A 12,374-nucleotide genomic window follows, 5' to 3' on the forward strand; every position below is an offset into this window, starting at 1 on the left:
AGAATAAATTTCAGGATATTGAAATTGACGCTTTTTTAGATTTGAATAATCCAATAATTGAAAAATAATAGAACTAATATATTTCAAATTTTGGAATTTAAAATTTTATGCCATATATTTAAAATAAGTAAAATTCTTTTTAAATAACAAATAATAATCAGGAAGAAATCATTTTAGAATTTCCTTTTACGAATTAAATTTAATAAAATAATAAAAACTAATAAATATATTATAATAATGATTATGATGATATTTTTCAAAGCAATTTCAAATAAGATCAAGGATTTGAAAATATTTTTTAGTAATTGAAAGAATGTTAAAATATAAAAAAATATGATAATCAAATATAATTTAATACTGAGTATTTTTTTACAATTTAATTTTTATTTATATTTTTTTTATATCAGTATTTATTATGATGGTAAAAATAAACAGTTAGTTGTCTAATAATAAAAAAAATAAGCTTGTAAATATTAAGCTAATAATATTGGTATTAGAATATACGAAAAGAGTATAAAAGAGAAAAATAAATTACAATAAAAAATTGAAAGTATTAAATAACAAAAAGAAAAAATCGAACTTGAAGAATTAACTTTTAAACCAAAAATTAATAATAATTCATAATAAATAATTTAAGTTTTTTTTTTTTAATTAAAAAAACATTAATTTTTCTATTTTTTTTAAAAAAAAAGAAGTAAAAGTAGAATATAGAATAAGATACAAGTAGTAAATAAAACAAAAATTATTAAGAATTAAAAGATTAACAAAGAGTAGAAAATTATAAAAAAAAAAATTATAAAATTGAATAGATTAAATAAGAAAAAAAAGAGAAAGAAATGAAAGAATGCTCATTTGTACCTTAAATAAATGAAATGTAAATAAATACATAACTATTTTTATTTAAATTAAATATGTAAATAATATAGAAGTCAATAAATAATTGAATAAAAATATAGAAATTAATAAAAATAAAATAAATTTGATGAGCTTTATAATGTGGCAAAATAATATTAACAAAAAAAAGAAGATCTAGCTTAAGCAGTGTAAATTAAAATAAACAGTATAAACATATTTACAAAAGAAAAAAAAAACTAAAAAAAAATAGACTTGAATAAGAAAGTTTATAAAAAAGCCAATTTGATTAAAAAAAGAAAAAATAAACAAATAACAGTGAGGTTTAATTTCTTGAAAGAATGCAAACCGATATACGCAATAAATAACTAAAATAAAAGTAAAAAAATTAAAGTAAAATAAAAAAAACAAATAAAAAAAAAAACAAATTTTCAATAAAAAAAGATAAGAAATTTAAAATGAAAATGATCCTAAAAATGGTTAACCTTTATTTAAACCTTAAATTTGTAGACCTCCTAAAATACTTAGAAATACAGATAATAAACCTGTTTATGAATATTTATATTCTTAAAGATCTAAGTCTTCATCTAATATATGCACTAGTTAAACTTAAAGAAATAGAGTTAAAAGCTTTAATAATGATTCAGAATAAGATAAGAAAGATTTATTAAATAATAATAAAAAGAAAGAATAATAATAAAAAGTATTTAAGCCAAGCTAAAAGTCTATTGAGATTTTTCAAGAACATAAAATAAAAAGATTATATAAAATATTTTAATAAATGGATAATGATAAAGACGGAGTTATTTCTGCTGAAAATATAGAAATAAGAAGTCTTTCAACTGAAATTTTAGAAATTTTTGCTCCCATGTTACTATAAATGGAACAATAAAATAAATAAATGAACTTTAAAGATTTTCTTTAAGAAAGTGAAAAAATTATTGATGTAATATTTCATTATTTTTTTGTTTTTAAGTATTTTTATTTTTATTTTTTTCTTTTATATAGAATTTAACTTTAGATTAAAAAAATTCGGTTTTGAATAATTATAAATAAAAATGGTTAGAAAAAAAAAATGAACTAGAGTAACATACTTTTAAGGTAAATTTTAAGTTATATTTTTTTATATTAATTATTATTAAAAATAGCCTAAAATAAATCCTAAATCATAATAAATTATAAATCAAGGTAATGGATTAAATATAGGAGGAAAAGATATATATGAATAATAATTAATAAGACAATAAGTATTTTAAATAAATAAAATCAAAAAACATTAATTTATATATTATTTTAGATTAAGGATTAAAAAATTAAGCAAAAATAATAGGAAATTCTTCAAAAATAACTTTAAGAATGTTATTTTACACCTTCTTTAAATAAAAATAGTATTAATTTAAAAAATAAATAGTGAGATATTTTATTTAATGTTTATATTTTAATATTTAACTCTGGAATTTTATTTTTTATTATAGATATTTCTTTTTAATTATATTCAAAAATAAAAAATTATATTCAAAAATAAAAAAATAAAAAAATTATTTTTCAATATTTTATTAAAACTTAATAAAATATTTTATTATTTTAATTATTTCATTTTAGTCAAATTTTATCTTGATTGTTTTATAATTCAATATATAAAAATTCAGTTAAATCTTCTAATCTTTAAGATATTCTTTCTGATTTTATTATTAAACATAATTATTTAAATCTTAAATTTAATTTTAGTCTAATTATTATTAAGTATTATCAATATATTTCGAAACAAATTAGTTAAACTATTTATATTTATTTAATTATTTAAGCTTATTTTTATTATTTTTTTATAATTATATTATTTTTTTTCTTTTCTAATTTTAGTTTATTTTATTTTCTAATTGATTTTTATTGTTATTTTAGTTTTTATTTTTTTAAATTTTTTTCTTTTAGTTTTATAATTTTTTCTTATTTTTTCTTTTGCAATTTTAATTCTATTTATAATAATTATATAAAAAAAAATTATAATAATTTTTTTTTACTTTTTTTTTCATCAATCCACTATTAATTTAATTAAGAATTATTTAAAATATTATTTTTTGAATTACCTTAAGTTTAATCATTGTTAATATTATTTATATTAGTACTTGTTTATTATGTAATTTTTAAATCTTTTTCATTTTTTTAAACTTTTTATAATTCTTTTATTAACATATATATAGAATATTTAAATGAGAAAAAATAAAATAAAATATATCTCTTTGAATTTTTTTTTTAACCTTATATTTAATGCAAATTTTCATTCTAAATTTACAAAATATAATCTTTAATAACTTAATTCTAATATAAATAAAAAATTATTTAATATTTTTAGAAAAAAAATAATAATATATATGTTTTTTTTTAATTACTTTTTCTACTTTTTATTGTTAAATTAAAGGAAATCTTTAACATTAAGGGATTGAATTCATTATCCTTTTATAAATTTTAATGAAGCAAAAAATATAAAATACATTCTCTAATATGGTTTCAAAATACTTAATAAATTAGATTTGTTTTACATCATTCGTTTTTAATTTTATTTTTTTATTTTTTTAAATTAAAATTTAAAAAACAATTAGTAGTAAAAAATTTATAATAAGAAATAATATATAATTTAAAAAAATAAAAATTATTATAATAATGATATAAATACAATGATTATAATAAAAAGTATTAAATTATTTATTCTTTTACATATATTAAAAATTAACCTTTTCAATAATTTGCATTTATTATATATTTTTTATTTTTTTATTTTTTAAAAAATAAATAAACTATAATATAAAACTAATTTAAAATAATATTAATATGAATGAGTGAAAAATTTTCTGTTTTTATTTTAAAATTAGTATATATATTTGTATTTAAAAAATAATATTTCTTTTTTTTCTTATCGGATTCTTAAAATTTAAAATAAATGATATGTTTTTTATTGTATAATTAATTTAAAATCAGGATACAAAGAGTCTATCTGAATTTTCAAAATATTAGTTTGTGTAAAATTTATAGGTTGTATATTTTTATTTAAATCTTTATGTTAATGAATAAGTATGATATTATGGTTTCTTTCTTTATTTAATTCCTACATGTTTTCTTTTATTATTAATTAAAAATATAATTAAATAAAATAATATAATTTAAATATTATTACGTAGTGACATGTAATGGAGGAGCTAACTAATGATCTCCTTCAAAAATATGAATCAATACTTCATTTTCTTCTTATTTAAGCATTTTCTTTAGTTATTCTTCAGATAAATTTTCTGGTATTTATCTTTATTTCCAAATATTAAAATGTTTTCTTTCTTTTTATCTTAAGAAATATATATCATGTAAATGAGGAGGACAAGGAGGAGCTCTTTCAGTAAAATTATATTCTGGAAGAATTTTTTTTCTTTCATTAATAGCAAATTTTTCGCTAGAAAATTCTGAAATATTTGGCTTTTTTATAAAATATAAATATACTATAATAAACATGGGCTTTATTTTTATTTTTACAGATTTATCATCTAACCCGATTTTTTTGAATTGATTTTCAACTTTTTGCATATCGTCTTTTTTATTTTTGAGTTCTACTGGTGGAACAGGTCTTTAATGAGTTTCTTATAAATAATTTACTTATTTAATTTTAGTTGTATCAATAATATTATTTATATTCCCATTTTCATCAGTCGATTAATTATCATCTGGAGAAAATCTCCATTCTCCGTCTACTATAAATTTATATTAATAAACATCAGGAGGCAATTTCTTTATGTATTTTTTTTTTTTTATTTATTTTTTAGTAAACATAATCCTATTTATTTAATTATTTATTTGTTTTTTACCACACAAACACTGAATTCTTATCCTTGTTTTTGTAATTGGACATGATTTATCCAATTTGTAAATGTTCCTGTAACATAAACTGTACTACCACCGAAATTCCATTTAAATATTGTATTGTATACTATAGTTTATTTTTATATTTTTTTTGTTTTGTTTTAATGTTTTCGATTTTTTTGTTTAAAAAAAATTATTTTAAATATACAATTTGGTTAGTCTTTCTTTGATATGTTTTAACTAGTATTTCTAAGTTTTTATATAATTTATATTTTTTTTATAGATTATTTTTAAGTTATTTTTTTATTTTTACTCATGTTATACAACTAAATGCTCTTTTTTTTATTATGAATCTGAAACTAATTTAGAACTTTATGATCCCATTATTAAATTTTTTATTTTCTTTGTAATAATAATTTATTAGTATTTTTTTACAGATTGTTTGATTTTTTTTTCTTAAAATTATTATTTTTAATATATATTTTTTATTTTTATTTTTATTTTTTTAATAAACTCAATTGACTCTTAAAATTATTTAGGGAAATAATTTTTTTAGAAAAAAATTCAAGATTACCCAAAAGAATACATATTTTAATCTTGAGAATGAATGTTATAATATTATTCTATATATAAAAAATAAAAAATATATACCAATAATTAAAATAAAAAAAAATGCTTAAAATTAATAATTATACTTATCATATATAAATAATATAAAGTTGAACAAGTAAATTTAAATGCAAGGAATAACATATAATGAACTTTTAAATTAATTAAGTAAAATTATCAAGAATACAAAAATAATAAAAAAATAGAAAGTAATAATAAATAATAAAATGCTTTAAAAACTGATTTAAAATAAATACAAAATAATTTTTTTTATGGAAGCATTACAACTTAAAATAAAAAATTAAAAAAATTCGTTCTAATAATTACTTATTAAAAAAACAAATAATTAAATATAAACAAATACCTTAAAAAGTTAATAAAACAAAAAAATTACAATCTTATTATATAAACATTTCCTTATAAAACAATAAAATATTTAATTAAGTGGAAATAATAATTAAAAATCATAAATTTTAAGTTATGTAGGTTCTTTTGCATAAAAATTATTAAAATTTTGTTAAATATAATTAAATAACAATTATATATTAATCAATGAAACTTTTAGCAAATTTAATTTATTAAAAAAAGAATAAATAGAGTCTTTTAAAAATCAATTGTTACGAAAATTAATTAAAAATATAAATAAGCTTTGACATTTCGAATTTATAAAAAAAAAACATAAAGAGTAAAAAATAAGAACTAATTAAAATTAAGATGTATTAAAATTAATTTATATAAATCTGAAAAGGTGGCTTTAGAAACTTCTATTGTAACTATTAAAATATTAGAAAAAGAATAACATGAAAATAAGTAAATATGAAAGATTTATAAATAATTAATTAAAGCTAAAAAAATAAAAAATATCCCTTAAGAAAAAAAACTTCACTTATAGAGAATCAAAGAATTAGACTTTTGCTTAAAAAATTTGCAGTGTCTTTATAACAAAATAAATTTAACAAAGTATATAAAAAAATAGATTATGTTTTTTCAAAAATATAGACTCCTCGTATTTTAAAGAATAAGTTTAATGTTTTTTTGAAACATAAAAAATAATAAATAATATTACTTCTGTGGGGAGGAGATTTTGAAAATTATTTTTTGATGAGTAAAGGGTAAAATATTAAGTCTTTTATATCAGATAAATAAATACTTTGAAAGATTTTTTATTAATGATTTTAATTTAATAATAAAAATAATATTTAGAATATTGTTTTTTATATCTGAAAAATATTTTAATTTTCAATTTTTAATTTTTCGAAAAAATTATTTAATGTATTTAGTTTATTTTGACAAAAAAATGCTTTTTATCATAGAATAATTTAAATAAAAAAAATTAAATAAAAAAAAAATATTTAAGAAATTATTAATCTAAAAAAAAAAAAATTATAAAGATTTTCTAAATAATATTCGAATTATTTTTTTTAATTATTAATAAAAAAAAAAGAAAGTATAAAAAATGAGTAAAAGATATTTCGATAATCAAGTCAAAGAACCTTAATAAGAAAAAAAAATAAAAACAAATGCCGACATAGCAGTTTCTTCATCAGGAGCATAAAAAATCTCATATTAATCTTTGAAATAAAGTAATATTTCTTACGCATAACTTCGTATGTAATAAGTGTCTACAATGCGTAATCCTTAAACATAGTAATAATAGAAATAAAAGCAAGAACCAGAACCAGTTCCAGATTAAAAATCAGAAGTAAAAAATTAATTTGAATAAAAATAAATAGAAAAAGAAAAAGACCAAAAACAAGATTAGAATAATAAACAAATAAATGATTAGTAAAAATCAAAAAGCTAAGTAGATTAAATAAAAGAAAGATTATTTAAATAAAAAGAAGAAAATTTAAGATTAGAAAAATTAAGAAAATAAAATTAAGTCCCTAGTAAATTAAAGGAATAATAAATAAAATAAAAGCAAGAGCAAGAATAGAAAAAAAATAACCTTTAACAAAATAAGAACTGGAGATTTAAAAACTTAAAGAATATAAGGAAAAAAAAGAGCAAAAAAAGAAAAAAATAGACAAACTTTTGAAAGAAGGAAAAATTTTAATAAATGAATAAGCTTAAGAAGAGTTTAAAATTGATGAAAAAGAAAAAAAATCCGTTTAGATGAAAAAGGCTAGTTGGTTGATGAAAAAGGAAATCCTGTGGTTTACGAATAAAATAAAACTCAATTAAAAATAAATAAATAAAAAAATTAAGAAGAAAAACTTAAAAAAATGATGAAATTATCTAATTTTTAAAAGTAAAAAAAAAAATATTTTATATTTTAAATAATTATAATAGTTCATATGTTTTTCATGATTCTAATCTTGTAGTTTCAAGTAGTATGAAAAGAGAAAAAAGAAAAGTCCATGGATTAAATTTTATGGAGGCAGTACCTAATATAGGATAATAGACAGATTCAGAAGAATTAGATGAAGTAGATTAAATGGAAGTTAAAAAAGAAATTTAATAAATGATGGAAATAGAAAACAATAATAAAGAAAGTTTTAATGAGAATTTGGCTTTTAAATAATTAATTTAAAAAACAGAAGAAGATTATAGAAGAGAAGAATTTTAAAGAAGTAATAGTAGATATTTACAATACATAAATTAAAAAAAATAAAGTTTAAAATAAAAACATCATAATCCTATTCCTGATATAGAATGGTGGGATTTAGTTCTTTTTGATAAAAATAGAAGATATTATCTTCCTTTAGATAATAGTAATTAATAATAAGAAAATAATTATATAATAATAATAATAATGATAATAATAATAATAATAATAATAATAATAATAATAATAATAATATTAATGCACATAATGAAAATTCTCTTAATATAAACGTTTTGGATAATCTAGAAATTATTAAAAATTAACTTTTAAATTTATAAGATGAAAATTTTGCTTACAATTTTGAAACATATAAAAAAGATAAAATCACGAATTTAATCGAACACCCAAAGCCTTTTAAAAATGAAGGCTTACCTAATTAAAATCAAAATGTTGTGATCCCTATATATTTAACTAGAGAAGAAAGGAAAAAACTAAGAAGAAGACACCGAATGGAAAAAGAAAAAGAAAAACAAGACAAAATTAAATTAGGATTAATAGAACCTCCTCCTCCTAAAATTAAACTCTCAAACATGATGAGAGTTCTAACAAACGAAACAGTTGCAGATCCTACTAAAATGGAACAATTAGTCAGATAAGGCGTATCTGAAAGACTCTAAGCACACTTGAAGAGAAACCAACAAAGGTAGTTAACTAAAGAATAGAAAGCAGATAAATTTCTTAGAAAACTTAAACGTGATTCTGGTATTGAGTGTAGAGTGGCATTATTTAGGATAGAAAGCTTAACAGATAGGGTACATAAGTTTAAAGTTGATATTAATGCCTAACAATTATAATTACATGGGCTTTTGGTTACCCCCGTAGCTACTTAGGATGGAAGAAATTAAAATAATATGCCTACTATTATTATTGTTGAGGGAGGACCGAAAGCTATTAAGTTTTACAAAAAATTACTTTTGAGAAGAATTAAATGGAACAAAAGTAGTTATTTGGATAAGGATGAAAATGGAAATCCTTTGCCTTTACCTGAATTATAGAATAATAAATGCGCTTTGGTGTGGGAAGGGGTCGTTAAAGATCACTCGTTTAATAAATGGAAAGCTATGGAAACTGATAGTGAAGTAGAAGCTAAAAGAGCTTTTGTGGAAAAGAACGTGGAGTTTTATTTTGATATGGCTATTAATTATTAATATCCTGAATGAATTTTATGTTGTTTTTTTTATTTTTTATATTTATAGATTTTTATTTTTGTTAATATATTTTTTTTTCTTTATTAAAATATTTTTTTGTTTATTATAATTTTATTTATTGTCTTTTTTTATTATAATTTTTGTTTTTATTTAATATTTTTATACAATAAATATATAATAATATTTTATTTTATATTAAAAAAAGATTTTTTTTTTAATTTTGCCAATTATAAATAAAAAAATATTTTTCAATATTTTAAAATAATTAAGCAACAACTAAATGTAAAGTTTTATAGAAATCAACAATTAAGAATACAATAACCCACATAAATTAATCCAAAAGCAATTAGATGAAGAAAATTAACTAAGTTTTCCAGAAAGCATAAATATTTAATATTTTAATAACTTGAGGACAAGTAAAAGGATATTAAATTATCTTACTTAAGATTTAAATTAAAAAAATAAGCCAAATTCTTTTCAAGATTTATCATAAAAAATAGAAAACATGATTTTAAATAGATTTAAAAAAACCGAATGTTTTCAGAATATTTAAATTTAAGCAAAGCTAAAAAATCAGAGAACTCAATATTAATATGAAGAATTAGATCTAATTTTTAACATAAAGGAAAATCCAATATATACTTACGGTTTTAATTTTTAAAGCTCTTCCAAATAATCTCTTTATTTTAATTTCAGTTAATAATTTTTAAATACTTTTTCTTAATGCGAGAAAATTTAGCTTTGTCTAAGTAAAGATTTATTTGGTTATCATAAGGCTTTTTTGAATTTAAATCTTCCTTTTTTATCACCAGAAACTTATAATTAAGGATATAAAATTTAATTTTAAAAAAATTAAATTTTAAATGACGTGGTAACTTCTAAGTATAAATTTAAAGGCTTATTTTAACCTTTGAAGTATCCTAATTTATCTTTTTCAGTCTTAACATCTTCATATCATAATGAATTATTCATAAATGCAGATAATGTTGTGTAAAATAATCAAGATATTCATAATTAGCTTATTAATAAATACTAAAATTTTATTTTTAGTACTAAATATGTAAAAGAATAACCTTTTAATGAATAAAATAATACTATTAAAACTCTTATTTTACAAAGCAAGTTAGGCATAGATAGATATAGAAATACTTTTCTGAAATTAAATTATTAATATAGTTGGTCTAAGTTTCTATAAAATGCTTTCTAAGATAATATTTTTTGCCTTTTTTTTAATTAGTTTAAAATTGGATATTTAGTTAATCATAAAAATGCTAATTTATATGAAAAATATATAATGAAAAATTTACCTGGATTTTCAAATATTGGAATGAATGACCAAAATATTAATTCATCTAACTTTGGAAGTAACTATTATGTATCTAATTAATTAAAGTTGTATTTCTTAAATTATCCGTTTTTATAAGCTATTAAAGTAATTCCTTTTATCCATCTATTTTGTGCTTTTGTACCTCCGGTTACTAGTTAGACTTAGTAATTATAAAAACATTTATATAATAATATAAGGATGTCTTCAGGATTTGGATTAGCATATAAATTAGGTATTTTATTTATATTATTTTTTTTTTTATATTTTATTTAGATGAATTTTAGATAGAGTTTTTGTTTAATTTTGCTGATATATTTTGTTGTAAGAATGATAAATTTAAAAGATTTTAATTATTTTTTAATTGAAAAAAATTATTTTTTTCTTTTTGTGAATTAAAATTTATTAATAATCTCTTTTTTTTATATACATTTTTTTTTTTTTTTTTTCTAAAATAAATATTAAATTTAAATAAAAAAATTAATATAAGTTTTTCATTTTAAATAAATAAAAATGTATCTTTAATATAGAAAAAAAAATATATGTATTAAGCTATATCAAAATATAATTTTTATTTGATATTTTTTTTTTTAATTAATTGCTGTTAAAAATATATTCATCAGTAATATAATTCCCAAAATACATAATTAGGCATATATTATAAGTTTGGCAAAATAATTCTATTAAAAACAATAGCTTATTAATATATGCATTACTTATTTTATATTTATTTTTTAAGTAAGTTCAAATTGGGATCACTTTAAAAATATTATATATTATTAATTTATATATATAGCATACTTTAAAAATAATGTAAGTTTGTTTAAGCTACTAATTTAATTTAAATATGTACAATATTAATAAGATAATTATTCATCTATATTATTTCTTCTAAAAATTTAAAAAGATAAAAATAAATAAATCTAATATAAATAATTTACCCTAAAAATAAATTTAAAGCTTTCAGATTAGATTTATTTTTAGAAATTGATTTAATTAGATAAATAAAGCCTTCATTATTTATCAAATTTTACCTTTAATAATAGAGTTTTTTTTAATTTCTTAAAATATAAAAATTTAACCTTAGATATAAATCAATTGAAATTAAATTCTCAAAATTATAAATTAAATTAGATAAGTTAATTAAGCCATTATCCTTAATATGGTTTTCTGATAGATTTATACATAATTTTTTTAAATTTTTTAGATTTTTAAATTAATGAGTTAGATTTTCTAATGCATTTCCTTAAATTTAATTTTTCCTTATTTTATTTTTAATTCTTAATATTTTATTTTTTAATTTTTACTCTAAAGATATATTCAATTATTCTAAGTTTTTAAGTTAACTTATTGACTGAAATATATATTAGCAACCATTTGAGCATATATTATTTTAACTTTAAATTTTATTAAAGTTAATTTTAAACAAATAAAGATAGTTTACTTTGCTATAAAAGATAAACTCTATAAATTACTAAAATTTTCTAATAAAGTTTAAAAATTTTAAAATTCACAAGGATTAAGATTAAGGCCTCTATAAATTTTATTTAATAATTTATTTTTTGTGGTTTATTTAAAAAAATATAATTAAATTTACGATATGTCAATTTAGAGATAAAGTAATTAATTTTTTCGACTAAGAATATTGAAAATTTCAATTATGCTATTAATATTATTAAATCTAAATAATTAAAAAATATACTTTTAAATATTGATATATAAATAATTTACTATAAATTCAAATTTAGATTAACTAAATATTTTAAATTTGTGATTATTTAAACCAACTCTATTGCTTATTAATTTTTCAAATGATTTTTTCTAATTTCAAATAAATTTATAAATTATTTTGTAAAAAAATATTAGAAATTAATTATAAAAAATAAATAATTATTTTTCTAAAATTTATTAAAAAATTAGTAAATTACTTTAAGTTTATTGAAAATATTTAAGTAAATTAGAATTTTTTCAAAAAATTGGTTAATATTCCAAA

At 16.7% G+C, this 12,374-nt stretch overlaps 2 protein-coding genes across 2 annotated transcripts, besides 16 other annotated features; one reads left to right on the forward strand and one right to left on the reverse strand. All coding sequences in view use genetic code 6, as the record gives it.

The window, feature by feature from the left end:
- The first annotated feature begins 1,221 nt into the window (after positions 1–1,221).
- Positions 1,222–1,276: a microsatellite.
- Positions 1,249–1,273: a microsatellite.
- Positions 1,277–2,339: 1,063 nt separating the features above from the next.
- Positions 2,340–2,381: a microsatellite.
- A 238-nt stretch (positions 2,382–2,619) lies between these two features.
- Positions 2,620–2,673: a microsatellite.
- Positions 2,659–2,750: a microsatellite.
- Positions 2,663–2,727: a microsatellite.
- A 996-nt stretch (positions 2,751–3,746) lies between the features above and the next one.
- On the reverse strand, positions 3,747–5,009 carry IMG5_188500 (hypothetical protein; the record flags this gene model as incomplete). The annotated part of the gene is made up of 5 exons (XM_004027120.1): positions 3,747–3,963; positions 4,022–4,311; positions 4,369–4,620; positions 4,698–4,819; positions 4,901–5,009. The coding sequence occupies 5 exons, from the start codon at positions 5,007–5,009 to the stop codon at positions 3,822–3,824; spliced, it is 915 nt and encodes a 304-aa protein (XP_004027169.1). The 3' UTR covers positions 3,747–3,821.
- Positions 3,972–4,014: a microsatellite.
- Positions 5,010–6,620: 1,611 nt separating the features above from the next.
- Positions 6,621–6,648: a microsatellite.
- Positions 6,649–7,110: 462 nt separating this feature from the next.
- Positions 7,111–7,154: a microsatellite.
- A 614-nt stretch (positions 7,155–7,768) lies between these two features.
- Positions 7,769–9,069, forward strand: IMG5_188510 (u4 u6 small nuclear, putative; the record flags this gene model as incomplete). Its single annotated transcript, XM_004027121.1, has 2 exons — positions 7,769–8,015; positions 8,228–9,069. The coding sequence occupies 2 exons, from the start codon at positions 7,769–7,771 to the stop codon at positions 9,067–9,069; spliced, it is 1,089 nt and encodes a 362-aa protein (XP_004027170.1).
- Positions 8,010–8,109: a microsatellite.
- Positions 9,070–9,083: 14 nt separating the features above from the next.
- Positions 9,084–9,220: a microsatellite.
- Positions 9,132–9,220: a microsatellite.
- Positions 9,152–9,199: a microsatellite.
- Positions 9,183–9,217: a microsatellite.
- A 669-nt stretch (positions 9,221–9,889) lies between the features above and the next one.
- Positions 9,890–9,921: a microsatellite.
- A 1,724-nt stretch (positions 9,922–11,645) lies between these two features.
- Positions 11,646–11,687: a microsatellite.
- Positions 11,688–12,374: the final 687 nt, after the last annotated feature.

Source organism: Ichthyophthirius multifiliis (genome assembly GCF_000220395.1).
Source record: "Ichthyophthirius multifiliis unplaced genomic scaffold scaff_1120509251357, whole genome shotgun sequence".
NCBI classification, from domain to species: domain Eukaryota; phylum Ciliophora; class Oligohymenophorea; order Hymenostomatida; genus Ichthyophthirius; species Ichthyophthirius multifiliis.